General features: G+C 40.2%; 1 protein-coding gene across 15 annotated transcripts in view; it reads left to right on the forward strand.

Annotated features, from left to right (window-relative positions):
• Window positions 1–18,818, forward strand: part of LOC103351297 (uncharacterized) — a 260,758-nt gene that overhangs the window by 178,011 nt on the left and 63,929 nt on the right. For 3 of the 15 annotated variants that reach the window (XR_007910252.2, XR_007910251.2, XM_070053650.1), the window contains exon 7: window positions 13,377–13,500. The exons of 11 other annotated variants lie outside the window; for them this stretch is intronic. Coding sequence is in view for 1 of the 4 variants with exons in the window: in XM_070053647.1 (XP_069909748.1) it covers window positions 13,377–13,525 (149 nt within the window). In the remaining 3 variants the exon portion in view is untranslated. Of the gene's footprint in view, window positions 1–13,376; window positions 15,594–18,818 lie in introns of those variants that run through there. One more of the 15 variants, XM_070053647.1, reaches the window with a different exon arrangement.

The raw sequence follows: 18,818 nt of genomic DNA on the forward strand, positions 1-18,818 counted from the left end.
TTCTCCATACACCCACTGAATGTTCAAAAAGAAAACACTGGGCAAAAGGCTCCTTGTGGTGCAGAAGCCAAGAAGAACAGTAGCCTCTTGTGAGAAGACTGCTAAACGCTATCCAGACCTTTCTTCTTTATTCCTTTTATGGAACAAGAGCCTTATTCTATGGCAAGAAGGACAGCAAGAACTATTTCCATTAAAACATTCATTGAAAATTTATTGGGAAGGAAATGGGGGGAGCCCTCCACCTCTGTGGAGTAGCAGAAATACAAGCTGAGCTGCAGACTACTGAGAAGGAGAGACCCATCTCAGAGAATCAGGGATATGGATCCTGCCTAAGACTGAAGTTTAATCACAGTAAAGGGGAAGGCCTCATCCCCCTCTGTCAGCCTAACAAGCATTGAGGAACCTACAAGAGACCCTGTTTAAGTGAAGACTGCAGACCTTGAAAACAACCAGCTGGTAAAGCAGTTCCCAGCCCAAGCAAAAGATATCACCAAGGATCTGGAAGCCTGTGGGGCTTGGAGGGTAACATAGCAACAATGATCCTCAAACTCAGTGCAACTCCTAATTAAATTAACTCCTCACCCGTTTCCCCTCTCCCCCTCAACAAAGTTTGGAGGAAAGATAGGTGTTTCCAGGGGGATTAAAGCTGTTGACCTCAATTCTATTGTCCTATACAATTGTTAGTTTTTCAACAAAATATTATGAAGCAGACAAAAAGGTAAGAAGAAATAACAGACAGCCAAGAGGCAAAACAATCATTAGATGCAGACACAGGTATAACAAGATACGTAGAATTACGTGAGAAGGAATTGAAAATAGCCATGGTAATATGTCAAAGACTCTAATGGAAAACGTGATCAGCATGAAAGATCCGATGCCAAACTAGCAGAGGAAAAAACTCCAAGAACATATTGAATAGAATTGCTAGAAATAAAAATTACAGTAACAGACATGAAGAAAGCATTTACTGTATAGATATAACCATGTATGGAAAGGATAAGTAAATGTGAAGATAGGTCCATATAAATTAGGTAAAAGAGAACATAGATTAGGGAAAAGAGAAATAGGACAGGACATCTGAGAGTTATGGGATATTATACAATATAATATACATGTGATTGGAATTCAAAAGCAGAGGACAAAGAGCATGCAACAGAAGTTTTCATAAATTGAAGCAATCAACACTGAACAAACATCCAGGAAGATCAGAAAACATCAAGAAAGATAAATATCACACCAAACATACAAAAGCAGTCATATTCAACTACTGAAAACAAAAATTTAAAGGTTGGGAAAGATATGTTCTACAAACATCATACGAAAACATGTAAAGTCATTATTTTACTTTTTATTTTTTTGAAAAATAATTTCTTATTTTAAAATATATTTAAGAGAAGTTAACAAAGATAAGACAGAGTTTCTATATACCCCACACTCCATTTCCCTTATTATTTTCCCCCTAAAAATCTTTTATTTAATGAGTACAAATTTCATGAGCACAACTTTAGGAATATAGTGATTCTTCCCACCATACCTGCCCTCCCACCCCAACTCCAAACCCAACACCTCCTCCTCCTCCCATTCCCAGTCGTATTCTCCATTAAGATTCTTTTCAGTTAACTTTATACACAGAAGACTAACTCTATGCTAAGTAAAGATTTCAACAATTTGCATACATACACACAAAACTGTTTCAAAACAAATTTTACAATTCTCATAATATAACTCATTAAGGACAGAGGTCCTGCATGGGAAGTAAGTGCACAGTGACTCCTGTTGTTAATTTAACTATTAACACTCTTATGTACGATGCCATTGATAACCGAGGTTCTGGACCTGAGCTGCCAAGGCTATGGAAGCCTTTTGAATCCACAATCTCCATCAATATTTAGACAAGGCCATAAGCAAGGCCACTTCTTTCTACTGTGTCTCTCTCACCAAGATTCTTCATGTAGAACTTTTTTTTTTTTTTTTGCCACAGTGTCTTGGCTTTCCATGCCTGAAATGCTCTCATGCGTTTTTCAGCCAGACTAGGAAGCCTTAAGGGCTGATTCTGAGATCAGAGTGCTGCTTAAAGTGATTGTCATTTTATGAATCTGCTGTGTGGTCTGCTTCCCATGTTGGAACATTCTCTCATCCTCTCCTTTTTAAGTCTATCTGTTAGTATTACCAGACATTTGATCTTATTTATATGATGACCTTAACACTTAATCCTATCTATATGATCACTTTAACACTTAATATGGTCACTTTAACACTTAAGATGGCATTTTACTACCTAGCTTAATGGGATTTGGGGTCCCATGGCAAGTTTTTAAACTGTACCCTTAGAAGTAACTCCGTAGGAATGTATGCAGAACTATACTGCTTTACAGTTATAAACTTCCTCCTCCCTTTCTTATTCCTGCTTTTATTTTTTACTGAGATCTATTTTCAATTGACTTTATACACATATGATTAACTCTATGTTGTGGCTTATTTCACCAACTATGATGTTTTCCAGATTCATCCATTTTGTTGCAAATGACCATATTTCATTTTTTTTTACTGCTGTGTGGTATTCCACAGAGTACATATTTCACAATTTCTATATTCAGTTTTCAATTGATGGGCATTTAGGTTGATTCCATGTCTTAGCTATTGTGAATGGAGCTGCAATAAACATAGGTGTGCAGATAACTCTTATTGGATGATTTCCCTTTGGTTAATTACCAGGAGTGGGATGGCTGGGTCATATGGTAAGTCTATATTCAGATTTCTGAGGTATCTCCAAACTGTCTCCCATAGTGGTTTTACCAGTTTTCATTCCCACCAACAGTGGAGTAGGGTACCTTTTTCCCCACATTCTTGCCAACATTTGTTGTTTGTTGACTTCTGTGTGAAAGCTGTTTTAATTGGGGTGAGGTGAAACCTCATTGTGATTTTGACTTACATTTCCTTGATGGTTAGACACTTTTTCATGTGTCTGTTGGCTGTTTATATTTCCTCTTTAGAAAAATATCTGTTAAGTCTTTTGCCCATTTCTTAACTGATTTGTTTTGTTGTGGAGTTTTTTGATCTCTACACATTTGGGTTATTAATCCTTTATTAGTTTCATATTTTGCAAATAATTTCTCCCATTCTGTGGTTTGCCTCTTTACTTTCCCCACTGTTTCTTTTGCAGTACAGAAACTTCTCAATTTGATGTAACCCCATTTGTTAATTTTGGCTTTGATTGCCTGTGCCTGTGGGGTCTTTTCCAAGAACTCTGTGCCAATATCTTTCAGGGGTTCTCCAGTGTTCTCTAATAATTTGATGGTATCACATTGTAGATTTAGGTCTTTAATCCTTTTGAATGGGTTTTTGTATAAGGTGTAAGGTAGGGGACCTGCTTAATACTTCTGTATGTGGAGATCCAGTTTTCCCAGCGCCATTTGTTGAAGAGACTGTCCTTGCTTCAGGGATTGGTTTTAGCTCCTTGGTCAAATATAAGTTGGTTGTAGAATCTTGGGTTGATTTTTGGCATTTCTATTCTGTTCCATTGGTCTATCAATCTGTTTTTGTACTAGTACCAGGCTGTTTTGATTATAACTGCCTTGTAATATGTCTTGAAATCTGATATTGTGATGCCTCCCTCTTTGTTTTCATTGTATAAGATATCCAGATATTCGAGGTCTCCTGTGTTTCCATATGAATTTCAACATCATTTTTTTCTAGATCTGAGAAGAATGTCTTAGATATTTTGATTGGTATCGCATTGAATCTGTAAATTGCTTTTGGAAGAATGAACATTTTGATGATATTAATTCTTCCAATCCATGAGCATGGAAGATTTTTCCAATTTTTTGTATTTTCCTCTATTTCTTTCTTTAAGAAAGAAAATTTTGTAATTCTCATCGTAGAGATCTTTGACATCCTTGGTTAAATTTATTCCAAGGTATTTGATTTATTTTTATAGTTATTGTGAATGAGATTGATCTAGGAAGTTCTTTCTCAGCCATGGCATTGTCTGTATACAAAGGCTGTTGATTATCACTTCTCAGCCTTTTGCCTAAGATCAAAGGCTGTTGATTTTTGTGTTTTGATTTTACATCTGCTACCTTACCAAACTCTTCTATGAGTTCTAATAGTCTCTTGGTGGAGTCTTTTGGATCCCCTATATATAGAATCAAGTCTTCTGCAAATAGGGATAGTTTGACTTCCTGTATCCCAATTTGTATCCCTTTGATTTCTTTTTCTTGCCTAATGGCTCTGGCTAAAATTTCCAGGACTATATTGAATAGCAATGGTGAGAGTGGGCATCCTTGTCTGGTTCTGGATCTCAGTCAGAATGCTTCCAACTTTTCCTCATTCAATAGAACACTGGCCATGGGTTTGTCATAAATTGCCTTAATTGTGTTGAGGAATGTTCCTTCTATAACCAATTTTCCTAGAGTTTTCATCATTAAAGCTATTGTATTTTATCATATACTTTCTCTGTATCTATTGAGATAATCATATGGTTTTTGTTCTTAAGTTTGTTAATGTGGTGTATCACATTGATTGATTTGCAAATGTTGAACCATCTCTCCATACCAGGGATAAATCCCACTTGGTCCAGGTGAATGATCTTTCAGATGTTCAAGTGATGTTGCATTGTTAAGGATTTTTGTGTCTATGTTCATCAGGGAAATTGGTGTGTAATTCTCTCTGTTGCATATTTCAGGGTTTAGGAATTAAGGTGATGCTGGCTCCATAGAAAGAATTTGGGAGGACTCCCTCCCTTTCAATTGTTTTAAATAACTTGAGAAGAATTTGAGTTATTCTTCTTTGAATGTCTGGTAGAATTCAGCAATGAAGTCATCCAGTCCTGGGCATTTCTTTCTTGGGAGGGTCTTTATTACTGATTCAATTTCTGTTTTGGTAATGCATCTGTTTAGGTTTGCTGTGTCTTCGTGGCTCAATTTAGGTAGGTTTTATGTTTCCAGGAATCTATCCAATTCTTCTTGGTTTCTCAGTATGTTGGCATACAGCTCTTTGTAGAAATTTCTGATGATTCTTCTTATGTCTGTGGTGTCTGCTGTCACATTTCCTTTTTCATCACTAATTTTATTGATTTGGTCTTCTCTCTATTTTTTTTTTGGTTATTTGGGCCAATAGTGTGTCAATTTTGTTTATTCTTTCAAAAAACCAGCTCTTCATTTTGCTGATCTTTTCTATTGTTTTTTGTTTCAATTTTGTTGATTTCTTCTCTAATTTTAATTATTTTCTTCTAATACTTTTGGGTTTGATTTGCTTTGTTTTTCTAAATCCTTAAGATGTATTTATATCTCATTTATTTGATGCCTTTCCAATCTCTTGATGTTGTCAACAATTGTTATAAACTTGCCTCTTATCACTGCTTTTGCTGTACCCCATAAGTTTTGCTATGTTATATTGTCATCTACATTTGTTTCCAGGAATTTTATTTCTCTTTTGATTTCTTCTATGACCCACTGTTCATTCAGGAGCATATTGTTCAGTCTCCATATGTTTGCATATGTTCTAGAAATTCCTGAGTTGCTGATTTCCAGCTTCTTTCCATTGTGGTTCAAGAAGATGCATGGTGTGATTTTGATGTTTTTGAATTTCCTGAGACTTGCTTTATGGCCTAGCATGTGGTCAATCCTAGAGAAAGTCCCATGTATTACTGAAAAGAATGTGTATTCTGCAACTGTAGGATGAAAAGTTCTGTAGATATCTGTTAGATCCATTTGGTTTATAGTGTTGATTAAATCTGCTGTTTCCTTGTTGATTTTCTGTCTGGTTGATCTGTCCATTGCTGAAAGTGAGATATTAAAGTCTTTCATTACTATTGCATTAGAGTCTATGTCTACCTTTAAATTCCTTACCATTTATTTTAAATAGTCAGGTGCCCTGTAATTAGGTGCATTTATGTTTATAATAGTTACATCTTCCTGTTGAATTGATCCCTTAATTACATAGTGCTCTTCTTTGTCTCTTTTAACAGTTTTTGTGTTAAAGTCTATTTTGTCTGATATTAGGATGGCCACACCAGCTCTTTTTTGGTTTCTGTTAGCATGGCATATTTTTCCATCCTTTCACTTTCAGTCTGCATGCACTTCTGTTGGTGAGATATGTTTCTTGTATGCAGAAAATAGATGAGTTTTGTTTTTTAATCCATTCAGCCAGTCTGTGTCTTTTAACTGTAGAATTGAGGCCATTTACATTCAAGGGGACTATTGATAAGTAGCAACTTTGCCCTCCCATTTTTCCATAAATATTCCTATTACTTTGGATTTTGTACTTTTACTGAGTTTTACTTTGTTTACCTTCTTTTGTAGTGATGACCATGTTTCTATGTGCAGCACATCCTTAAGCATCTTCTGCAGGACTAGATGGTGGTGACAAATTCTTTCTGTTTGTCATGGAATGTCTTTATTTCACCTTTATTCATAAATGAGAGCTTTGCAGGGTATAGTATTCTGGGCTGACAATTTTTTCTCTTAAGACTTGGAATATATCTTGCCATTCTCTCCTAGCCTGTAGGGTTTCTGATGAGAAGTCCACTGTGAGTCTAATTTGGGATCCTCTGAAAGTAATCTGGCATTTCTCTCATGCACATTTTAGAATCTCTATGTTTTTCTGTAGAGAGCTGATTACAGTGTGTTGTGGTGAAGATCTTTTCTGGTCATGTCTATTAGGAGTTCTGTGTGCTTCCTGTACTTGGATGTCCCTTTCTTTCTCCAAATTGGGGAAATTTTCTGTTATTATTTTACTGAAAAGGTCTTCTAATCATTTTTCTCTTTCCACGCCTGCAGGAACTCCTAAAACCCATATGTTGGGTTGTTTGATAGTATGCTGTAGATAACCAAATGATTTTAGATTTCTAATCTCTTTTTCTTGTGTTAGGTCTGACTGTATAATTTCCTGTGCTTTGTCTTCTAAGTTGGATATTCTTTCGTCTGCTTCACTGATTATGTTGTTAAGGCTTTCCACTGCATTTTTTATTTGTTCTATTGAATTCTTTATTTCAAAGATTTCACTTTGATTTCTCTTTATTATCTCAATTTCATAGGAGAAATTTCTTTCATGTCATGTATGGATTTCATTAGTTCGTTCATTTGCTTCTGATTACTTCTGTGTAATCTTATAATCAATTTTTTGAATTCATTTCTAGCATTTCTTCAGACTCATCATCTTCATAATCTGGTATTGAAGTGGTGTCTTCCTGACTCTTGTTTGTTGAATTGGTGCATTTGTCATTCGGCATTTGTGGAGATACTCGTTGGTTTCTTCTTGGCTTTTTTGCTGTGGCGATCTTTATCTTTGCCTATGTCTGTGTGGATTAGTGGAGTGTTTGCTTTCAGTGAATACCTGGAGGGGTATGATGGGTATGGCCAAGGAGCTCTGTTCAGTGCTCCAAGGTGAAGGGTCACACACCCAGGTTTGGCATGGTAAATCTCTCTCTTTTTTTTGTTATTAGAGGGGAGGTTTGCTTTTGTCTGTTGGTGTAGACTAAGCGGAGGTCCTCTCCTCAAAGGAGACCAGTGCCTGTGCACTGGCCCAGGTGGGTATATTATTCATCCACTCTCCCCCAAGGGCCACACAAAGGATCTGTGCATTCCTCACTGTAATCTCAGATTTCCCAGGAATGCCCCTTGCCATGTAACCAGGGAGGCCTGAGCATGTGAAGCCTGCCACAGTGACTGCCCGAAGTCCCAGCCACACCCTGAGTCCTCCCACGCAGCCTCAGTGTTTTCACAGTCCCAGCACACAAGCCTCTCACAAATACGAGCACCCAGCCTCCTGTCTGTTCTCCCCACTAGACTCAGGGGTCTCCACTAGGCTGGTTTCTGGGCGCAGACATGAGCTGGTACAGCTGTTACGTATGTCCAAAACGGTGTCTGCTCTCCATCAGCTTGTTACAGGATGTAGTTGCAGAGTGACTGGGGAGAGAGAAAATGTGCACCCCCCCTTGTTTTTTCTCCTCTAGTTTGACAGGTACACTCTCCCCAGTGGGGCTCGAAGCCCCCTAGGCTCTTCCTGCAGTTTTTTTTTTTTTTTTTTTTTTTTTTTTGCCAGTGACTTGGGCTGCTGCAGTCTGGTCTCACCTAGCACTCCAATACTGGTGCTAGGCTCTCTGCTGCTGGGGTCCTGAGTTATACGTGTCCACACCCTCCATGTAGGTCCACTGTGTCCCTCCAATTTGTGTAAAGTTTCCTCTGATATTTTCTCCCTAACTCTTCCCTTAGACTGCACTCTTTCCACTTTTTAAAAACTATCTTCTCCGGGTTGGTGCTGTGGCACAGTGGGTTAATGCCCTGGCCTGAAGCACCGGCATCCCATATGGGCGCCGGTTCTAGTCCCGGCTGCTCCTTTTCTGAACCAGCTCTCTGCTATGGCCTGGGAAAGCAGTAGAAGATGGCCCAAGTCCTTGGGCCCCTGCACCCATGTGGGAGACCCAGAAGAAACTCCTGGCTCCTGGCTTCGGATAGGTGCAGCTCCAGCCGTTGCAGCCATCTTGGGAGTGGACCAGCGGATGGAAAACCTCTCTCTCTGTCTCTACCTCTCTCTCTAACTCTGTCTTACAAATAAATAAAATAAATATTTTAAAAAAAACTATCTTCTAGACTAGAGCTGCAAGCTCCCTCCCTATTCAACCATCTTATTCCTAAAGTCATTATTTTAAGATAAATATTGACAGAGATAGTGCGTGGCATTTCATAAACACAAAAAAAGTCAAGTAGGAGCTGGTGTTGCGATGCACCAGGGGAAAGCATCACCTGAGACACCAGCATCCCGTATCAGAATCCAGGGTCAAGTCTGGGCTACTCTGAACCAGCTTCTTGGTAATGCACATCCTGGAAGGCAGCGGTGATGGCTCAGTCTTACTTGAGTCTCTGCCACTTACGTGAGAGACCGAGATGGAGCTCCTGGCTCCAAGGTCAACCTATCCCAGACCTGGCTGCTGTGGCCATTTGTGGAGTGAAGCAGCAGATGGCAGATAGATCTCTCCCTCTCTCATATCTCACTGTTACTCTGCTTTTCAAGTAGATGAGGATTTTTTTAATCAGTCAAGAAGACATATGTACTTCTCTATAATAACAGAGTTTCAAAATTTGACAATATTAAAGGGAAAAATAGACAGATCCACAGCTATAGTAAGGAACTTCAACAGCTTGCTCGCTTACTCACTCTATCTTGGTAATTGATAGAATAAGTAGAAAGAAAATTAGCAAAAACATGGAAGACTTGAATAACAGTAATAGTCTTGGTTCAATTGACATTTATAGAATACTTCACACTAGCAGATTACACATCCTTGTAAAATGTACATGGAACATGCTCCAAGGGAGACCACATACTGGGTCATAAAATATGTCTTATAGGGGCTGCCGCTGTGGTGTAGTGGGCTAAGCCTCTGCCTGTGGTGCCGGCGTCACGTGTGGGTACTAGATCCAATCTGACTAGCTCCTCTTCCAATATAGCTCTCTGCTATGGCCTGAGAAATCAATAAAAGATGGCCCAAGTGTTTGGGCCCCTGCACCTTAATGGGAGACTCAAAAGAAGCTCCTGGCTCCTGGCTACAGATCCAGCTGTTATGGCTATTTGGGGAGTTAACCAGCAAATGGAAGACCTCTCTCTCTGTCTCTCTCTCTCTGTCTGTAACTCTGGCTCTCAAATAAAGAAATAAAGTCTTTTTTTTTAAAAAGTCTTATAACTTTCAGAGGCTTGGAATTAGAATATATTCTCTGAAAATAATAGAATTAAATTGGTAACCAATAACAAAAAGCTGTCTGGAAGACATTCACATATTGAGAAATTAAACAATACACTTCTAATTAACTTATGGATTAAAAAATGACATTACAATGGAAATTAGAAATATTTTGAACTGAATGAAGATATTTTGGATTTGTAGGAGACAGTTGAAGCAGGGTGTTGAGGGAAATTTGTACTTAAAATGTTTATATTAGAAAATATAAAGAAGAAAGGCTTAAAAATAACAGTTTTTAAGATGACAGGAAGACAGAGGAAATTGAATCAAAATTGAGAAGAAAAGTGACAAAGAATAGGAATCAATTACATAGAAAATGGACAGATGATAGAGAAAAGTAACAGTCAAAAGTTGTTTTTTGAAACAATTAACAAAACTAATAAAAATATGTAAGACAATGGGGAAAAAATAAGAAGTACAAATAAAAGATCGGTCATCACTACCGAACCCAGAGGCATTGAAATGATAGTAGGGGCAGGCTGTTAGCCTGGTGAAGGTGACAGTTAGGACACCCGTGTCCCGTATCGGAGTACTGGGTTTGATACTCAGCTCTGGCTCCTAACTTCAGCTTCCTGCTAATGCAGACCTTGGGAGGCAGTGGCAATGGCTACAGTAATTGGGCTCCTGCCCACTACATGAGCGACCTGGATTGAATTCCAAGCTCCCAGCTTTGGCCCAGCCTGGTCTCAGCCTTTGGAGGAGTTTGGGGAATGAACAAGCAGGTAGGAGCTCTCTCTTCTCTGTCTCTGTTTCTCTCCCTTTCAAATAAAAAAAAAGGATATTAGGAATAATTTTATGTCAATAACTTTGAGGACAAAGATGAATAGTGAATCAGATTTAATACTTTATTTCTGGGAATATTGCCAAGATTTTTTTACATCATTGCAAACGTGAAAAATAAAGGAGCCATGAATTCTTCCATCCCCATATAACTGTCATATTTGACCCCAGAACTTAACAAATAAATTTGAATAATGTCAGTGTATTATTTTAAAAACTCATTTGGTAGTAATTCTGATCAGCTGCCATCCTCGATATGGGATCTATCTAGTTTACTACAAGACTTCCTTTACTGAGTTGGGTGTTAACTTACCTGTAAAATCATAATGTCGAGTGTGCCCAGCAATGCTTTCTCAACGAGGGTGTGTGAGTCACATAAGACTGCGCTTAAGCAGGCCATCTAGGTGACAGTAAGCTGTGTGTGCAAGTGGCTCACCTCTCAGTGTTCTCCTCTTGCTGCCTAGCCACATCTTCTCTCCTCTCTGCTTGCATAGCCTTATGAGGGGACGGAGTACCCTAGGACTAGTCGAGTAAGGAAAGAACAACATAAACTTACGGATGATTCTGCACTATGTGCCAACCATTGTACTTATTAACTTTAATTGCATGTGATGGCAAGGGCAGTGATAAAGAGAAATCCTTTCTGTAGGCAGGATTATAAGTAGTGCACCTTTCTGTGCACATTTCCTGGAAAGAAAGACGTCTTACATCTTGCGTCTAAAATGATTTACAGTCAGTGGCTTATGGATGCCTGGATGGTCAGGGCCTAGCACAGGATAATACAGCAGGATTAGCAGTAAGCAGGTCTACAGACAGGGTAAATGGATGGAAACCTCTGTCATACCAAGGGTGAGTGGGAGAGGTGGTTTGCCCCAGGTGCAAGCAATTTTTTTAGAACTTAGGCCAACAAACCTATTTTTGAGGAATATCTTATCATTGACATTGTTTAGAATTGCTAGTATGTAGTGCTAATAGAAAGACTACTTTGTAGTTGGCTCTATTATTAGTTTTAAATTCTCTACAGATAGTGTACCCCTCTACATGTACCTGTTGAACCATTGCAATTGCCCTGCCTTTAGTTGAGAGTGTGATGTGATTTTTGCCTCACAAGTGCTCACCAAGGGATGTCACAACTAAGGACTTTCTCAATCAGATGGAAAAGGGTGCACCAGGTAACTGGCTTCATGGGTGTCAGTTGGTAGCCACTTTCCTGGGTGATTGTAATAATAGCTCAGTGAGCTTACTATAGGTGTGGTGATAAGGATGGGCATTATGTATGGAATATGGCCCCTCTGCTACTGAGTGCCCACTATGCCCACAGTAGAGTTCAACACTGAGTCCCACTATGTCACCATACCCCAGTATTACCTGCCTACCACCTGGTGGTAGAATAATGACATTGAACTCCTATTGCTGGGGGCAGGAATTATCCCCATTGGAATAATGCAATAGGGGACTGCATTGTGGCATCGCCGGTGAAGTAGCTGCCTGTGACACCAGCAACCCATAAGGCTACTCCACTTCAGATCCAGCTCTCTGCTGATGTGCCTGGAGAAGCAGCAGAAGATGGCCCAAGTGCTTGGGCCCCTGCACCCATGTGGGAGAACTAGATGAGGCTTCTGGCTCCAAGCTTTGGCTTGGCCCTGTCCCTACTGTTGTGGCCATTTGGGGAGTAAACCAGCAGATGGAAGACCTCTCTCTCTTTCTATCTGCTTCCCTCCCTCCCCCCCTCTCTCTCTCTCTCCTTGTCTCCCTCCCTCTCTCTTCCTCTCTCTCTCTCCCTCTCTTAACATGCATACCCTCTCTCTTTACAATAATTAAATCTTTTTAAAATTTTTAAGCAATAATTAATAGGCATCCCAAACAGAAAATATCAGGCCCAAATGGTTTCCCTGGTGGATTCTGCCGAACCTAACAGTTCTCTACAATCTCTAATAAGAAACAAGAGAGGAAATGATTTCTGACATGCTCTGTGAGGCCAGCATTAACCTAATACCAAAACTAGGCAAAGACATTACAGGAAAACTACAGACCAGTATTTCTCATGAACGCAGATGAAAAGTCCACAAAATATTAGAAAATCTAATCCAACAAAGTTTTAAAAGAATTATCACCGGCGCCGTGGCTCAATAGGCTAATCCTCCACCTAGCGGTGCCAGCACACCGGGTTCTAGTCCCGGTCAGGGTGCCGGATTCTTCCTGGTTGCCCCTCTTCCAGGCCAGCTCTCTGCTGTGGCCCAGGAAGGCAATGGAGGATGGCCCAAGTGCTTGGGCCCTGCACCCCATGGGAGACCAGGAGAAGCACCTGGCTCCTGCCTTCGGATCAGCGTGGTGCGCCGGCCGCAGTGTGCCAGCCGTGGCGGCCACTGGAGGGTGAACCAACGGCAAAAAGGAAGACCTTTCTCTCTGTCTCTCTCTCTCTCACTATCCACTCTGCCTGTCAAAAAAAAAAAAAAAGAATTATCACAATTAAGTGTGATTTAACCTAGATAAGCAAGATTGGTTCAATATGCACCAGTAGACCAATGTAATCCATTACAACTATAGGGCAAAGGAGAAAAACTGTTAGTTAATGGCAAAAGATATAGAACAATCATTTTACAAAATCCAACACCCATTCAAAAAACTCTCAGCAAATTAAGGATAGAGAGCAGCTTCTTCAGCTTGATAACATCCACGAAAATTCTCCATCTAAAGCATTGGTAATGGTGAGAAACTGAAAGTTTTTCTACTAAGATCAGGACGAAGTCAAGGATGTTCTTTGTCTCTCAATGTTGTAGCTAATGCATTGACAGGAAATGAAAATGAAAGATACACAGATTGGGAAGGAAGAAATAAAAACTGTTTTTGTTCACAGGTGGCATGATTGTCTGTGTAGAAAATCCAAAAGAATTAACAACACCAATAAACAAGAAAACCCTCCTTGAACTAGCAAGTGAATATAAAAAAGTTGCAAGATACAAGGTAATATTTAAAAGCCATTGCTTTCCCAGACACCATCAATGAACAAGCAGAATTTGAAATTAAAAGTACATTACCATTTACGTTAGCACCTCCCTCTTGGAGGAAAGAAAAACACTTAAAAAAAAAACTAACCGAATACGTACACGCTCTTCATAAGGAAAGCTACAGTACAACAACAGATGGCACCAGGGAGGCAGTTTTCTTCTTCCTGCTCCTGGACTGGTGAATTGAAACATCTCAGAAGAGCTACTGTAGGACTGAAGAAGGGGGCTGGCACTGTGGTGTAGCAGGTTAAGCCTGCAGTGCCAGCATCCCATATGGGCACTGGTTCAAGTCCCAGCTGCTCCACTTCTGATCCAGCTCCCTGCTGATGGCCTAGGAAAGCAGCAGAAGATGGCCCAAGTGCTTGGTCCCCTGCATCCACATGAGAGATCTGGAAGAAGCTCCTGGCTTCTGGCTTTGGATTGGCCCAGCTCTGGCCGTTGCAGCCATTTGGGAAGTGAACTAGCAGATGGAAGACCTCTCTGTCTCTAACTCTGCCTCTCAAATAAACAAATAAATCTTTAAATAAAAAAAAAGAACTAAAGAAGTAGACAATCAGGGTCCCATGGTAATGCCAGGACAAAGCTCACTATCACTGTTCAAGTGTAAGTTTTCCTGAGACCGTCACAAAATCGTTTGATATGAAGGCCAGGGTTGAGTGTGCTGTGGAATGGGCTGCGAAGGACCCGTACGACTTCCTTCCTGCTCGAAGTCCACTGTGTGTGCCAGCAGCCGTGTGGTCCTGGAAACTGGCCAGGATGGTTGAGGCCAGGAAAAAGGAGCAAAAGAGGAAACACAAACATCACTAAAACGCTGCAGAAGTTAAATGACTGAAAAGGAATGGAAGGGGTGAGCAGGCTCTGGAACCAGAGGAGATCATTGGGAAAATTTTGCAGCTTTGGGTGGACACACCAAAGCGTGTTTGGGTTTCATGATGGTATTATTTAGTAAATGAAATCTGACCATAAGGAAGAATCATGCTGGCTTCAATGCTGTAGTAACTTTTAGACTTGGGTATAGACATTTGTTGGTATCTGTTGATAATTATTCTGAATTAGTGTTCATTAAACAAGTCAAACACCCCTGATTGAAGAATCTGAAGTGCTCCCGAATCTGAAGCTTTCTGCACACCTGATGCCACAAGTGGGAAATCTCCCAGCTGCCCTTGTGTGAAAGGTCGCCTTCAAAACACAGGTGCACTGAAAGTGCCGTGTGAAATTACCTTCCAGCTCTCTGTATAAGGTGAATATGAGATAGAAGTGAATTTAGTGGTTAGAATTGGGTTATTCCAAGATATCTCATTATGTATAGGAAATAGTAAAAAACCCAAACAATTTCAAAGTCTGAAACACCTCTGGTACTAAGAATTTCAAAGAAATATTCAACCTGTAGTACCAATTTTTAATAAGTGACCTAGTCATTTGCCAGTTTGCAGATTTTGGACTAAATTGAAAATACCCCATGGAGAGAAATGACTTTAGATTATGAACTTAATTCAAATAGTGGTTTCAAATAGGGTCCTATTTCCAGATAAAAGACATTAAAAAAGTCAAAGTAAGAATCGTCCTTTCCAATGTAAATAATATGCTTTGGATTAAAAGAGATATGATATATTAATCACATCTTTTGTCATCATTGCTTATTTCTTAACAATAGAATCATTTCTGATTTTCTTAAAGCAAAATAATATTAATCAGTGAGTACTTTTATTTTGTACATTTTTCTGATTTTAGCCTTTGAGAAAACTGGCAATTATTAAAACTTTCTACATTTTGTTTCTATGGGGGTGCAAACTGTTGAAATCTTTACTTAATGCATACTAAACTGATCCTCTGTAAAAAAAAAAAAAAAAAAAAAAATTATCAACTCCCAACTTGACTCTCACTGGGATTAAACATGACAATAGGTCTGATCTGATTTCATCATCATTTAAAAAAAATCATCTGTTATTCCTCACTTTATGTTTCTGTGTGGGAGCAAACTGTTGAAATCCTTACTTAATGTATACTAAGCTGATCTTCTGTATATTAAGATAATCGAAAATGAATCTTGATGTGAATGGAAGGGGAGAGGGAGTGGGAAAGGGGAGGGCTGTGGGTGGGAGGGACGGTATGGGGGGGAAGCCATTGTAACCCATAAATCGTACTTTGGAAATTTATATTCATTAAATAAAAGTTAAAAAAAAAAACTTTCTACATTTTGTAAACCTAGATTTTGGGTTTTTTTATTTTTGACAGGCAGAGTGGACAGTGAGAGAGAGAGAGAGACAAAGAGAAAGGTCTTCCTTTTGCCGTTGGTTCACCCTCCAATGGCCGCCGCAGCTGGCGCATCACGCTGATCCGAAGCCAGGAGCCAGGTACTTATCCTGGTCTCCCATGGGGTACAGGGCCCAAGCACTTGGGCCATCCTCCACTGCACTCCCTGGCCACAGCAGAGAGCTGGCCTGGAAGAGGGGCAACCGGGACAGAATCCAGCGCCCTGACCGGGACTAGAACCTGGTGTGCCAGCGCCGCAAGGCAGAGGATTAGCCTATTGAGCCGCGGCGCCGGCCGTAAACCTAGTTTTTTAAAGATTTATTTCATTTATTTGAAAGGCAGAGTTACAGAGAGAGTCGGAGAGAAAGATATCTTCCATCTGCTGCTGGTTCACTCTACAAATGGCTGCAACGGCTAAGGCTGGGACAGGCCGAAGCCAGGAGCTGGGAGCTTCATTCAGGTCTCCCACATGGGTGCAGGGGCCCAAGCACTAGGCCGTCTTCCACTGCTTTTCTAGCCCATTAGCAGGGAGCTGGTTCAGAAGTGTAGCAGCCGGGACTTGAACCAGCGCCCATATGGGATGTCATTGTCAGAGGAGGTAGCTTCATCTGCTATACCACACATGCTGCTCTCTGTAAACCTAATTTTGTAAAGAATTTTCTTAATGTCTGGACTATGTAGAATTCTACCTAGGAGATATAACCATTTTTATACTTATTTTTATATATTGCCTTTTTCTTAGAGGTTGTTGAGAAGAGCAACACCGTGATTTAAGGCTTGCAGTAAAAGCCAAACAGTGTAGTACCTTGGAATAGAGATAGTCTTGTGCTAACTAGAACTATGGAACAGTTAAAATGGGGGCTGGCATTGTGGCGTAGCAGACTAAACTTCCTCCTGCAATGCCAATATCCCATACAGGTGCAGTTAGAGACCTGGCTGCTCCATTTTCCAGTCTAGCTCTCTGCTATGGCCTGGGAAAACAGCAGAATATGGCCCAGGTGCTTGGGCCCCTGCATCCATGTGCAAGACCTGGAAGAAGCTCCTGGCTCTTGGCTTTGGATAGTCCCGGCTCCAGCTGTTGTGGCCATTTGGGGAGTGAACCAGCAGTTGAAGGATCTCTCTCTTTCTGTCTCTCTTCCTGTCTCTGTAACACTGCTCTTAAATTAATAAAAAATGAATCTTTTAAAAAAAATCTTTAAAAAATAAATCCTTAAACAAAAACAGTTAAAATATTTCCTCAGATGATTTGCTGATGTAGATACTATTTTTATTTCTCATTCTATTCTTTGTATTATCTCATCTGGAACAATTACGTCATACTTCATAGATGGTAAAGAGCCTTACCAATTGGAAAAATGTTGCGCATTGTAGTAATTGCTATGAAAAGAAAACAACTATTTCAAAGTGGCAGTGTGCTATATTAGAAGTATAGAGTGAATAGGATCTTTCTAATATTTAAGTAATATCATTGGAACTTTGCTACTATTAAACATGGCTTTTTAAGACTAAAATCTTTGGGGCTGGCGCTGTGGCATAGCAGATAAAGCTGCTGCTTGCAGTGCTGGCATCCCATATGGGCGCCAGTTCAAGTCCCAGCTGCTCTACTTCCAATCCAAGCTCTCTGCTAATGGCCTGCGAAACAGTGAAAGGTGGCCCAAGTGGTTGGGCCCCTGCACCCACGTGGGAGACCTAGAAAAGGCTCCTGGCTCCTGGCTTCGGATCAGTGCAGCTCCAGCTTTGCAGCCATTTGAGTAGTGAACTAGCGGATGGAAGATTTCTTTTTCTCTCTCTCTCTTTCTCTCTCTCCCTCTTTCTCTGTCCCTCTTCTCTCTCTCTCTCTCTCTCTCTCTCTCTCTCTCTCTGCCTCTGCCTCTTTGTAACTCTGCCTTTCAAATAAATAAATAAATCTTTAAAATTTTTTTTTAAATAAAAAAAATTTAAGCTTATCTTTATTTGAAATGGAGAGAGAGAGAGAGAGCACATTCCTATATGGTTCATTCCCCCTAAAGCCCATAACAGTCAGGGCTGGGCCAGGAGCCAGGAATCCATCTTAGTCTCCCGCATGGATGACAGGTACTTGAGCCATCATCTGCTGCCTCCCTGGGTGTGCATTAGCAGAAAGCTGAATCAGGAGCAGGGGTAAGACTTGAACTCACGCACTCTGATACAGGAATCAGGAAGCCCAAGAAGTAGCTAAACTGCTGCACCAAACACCTGCCCCTAAACGTGGCTTGTATGAATACATGGTCTGGTACGTTTATTCAGTGTCAGTATCTAGCAGCATATTAATATTTCTGTCGAGGTGGTGAGTGTTGTGGTCTAGTGTGTTAAGCCACCACTTAGGGGGCTTGTGACCCACATTGCTGTGCTGGTTTGTGTCCTGGCTGCTGCACTTCCCGTCCAGATACTTGCTAGTGTGCCTAGAACACAGGCGATGATGACTGAGGTACATGATTCTCTGCCAGCCACACGGAAGACCTGGTTAGAGTTCCTGTCTCCTGGCTCTTGGCTTCAGCCCAGCCCCAGATGTTGAGGATATTTGGGAAGTAAATCAACATCAAAGGTATAATCCATGAAAAAAATTGACAAGCTGGACTTCATTAAAATTAAAAACTTCTTCTCTGGGAAAAACATTGTCAAGCGATTGAGAAAACAAGCTATAAATGGAGGGAATATATTTACAAAAGACACATGTGTTAAATGACTGTTATCCGGAATACACAAAGAATTCTTAAAATTCAACATTGAGAGCACAGCCTGACTTAAACATGGGTGAAAGACCTGCATGGCAACTTCACCAAAGAAAATTAAAGATGGCACATCTTACGTCGTTAGGGAATTGCAAATTAAAACAGCAAGGAGATACCACTATATCAACACAAGGTTTTAGACAACGTAAAAACAAGAAACTGGAATAAAAGGCAGATATACAGGGAAAGTAATAACAAAACTGACATTATTATTTTAGATGAAATGATCAACTAATTAGAAAATGTAAGAAAATAGTGTGAGTTTAGTGATACCCCTGGATAACTTTT

Source organism: Oryctolagus cuniculus, chromosome 12 (assembly GCF_964237555.1).
Source record: "Oryctolagus cuniculus chromosome 12, mOryCun1.1, whole genome shotgun sequence".
NCBI classification, from domain to species: Eukaryota; Metazoa; Chordata; class Mammalia; order Lagomorpha; family Leporidae; genus Oryctolagus; species Oryctolagus cuniculus.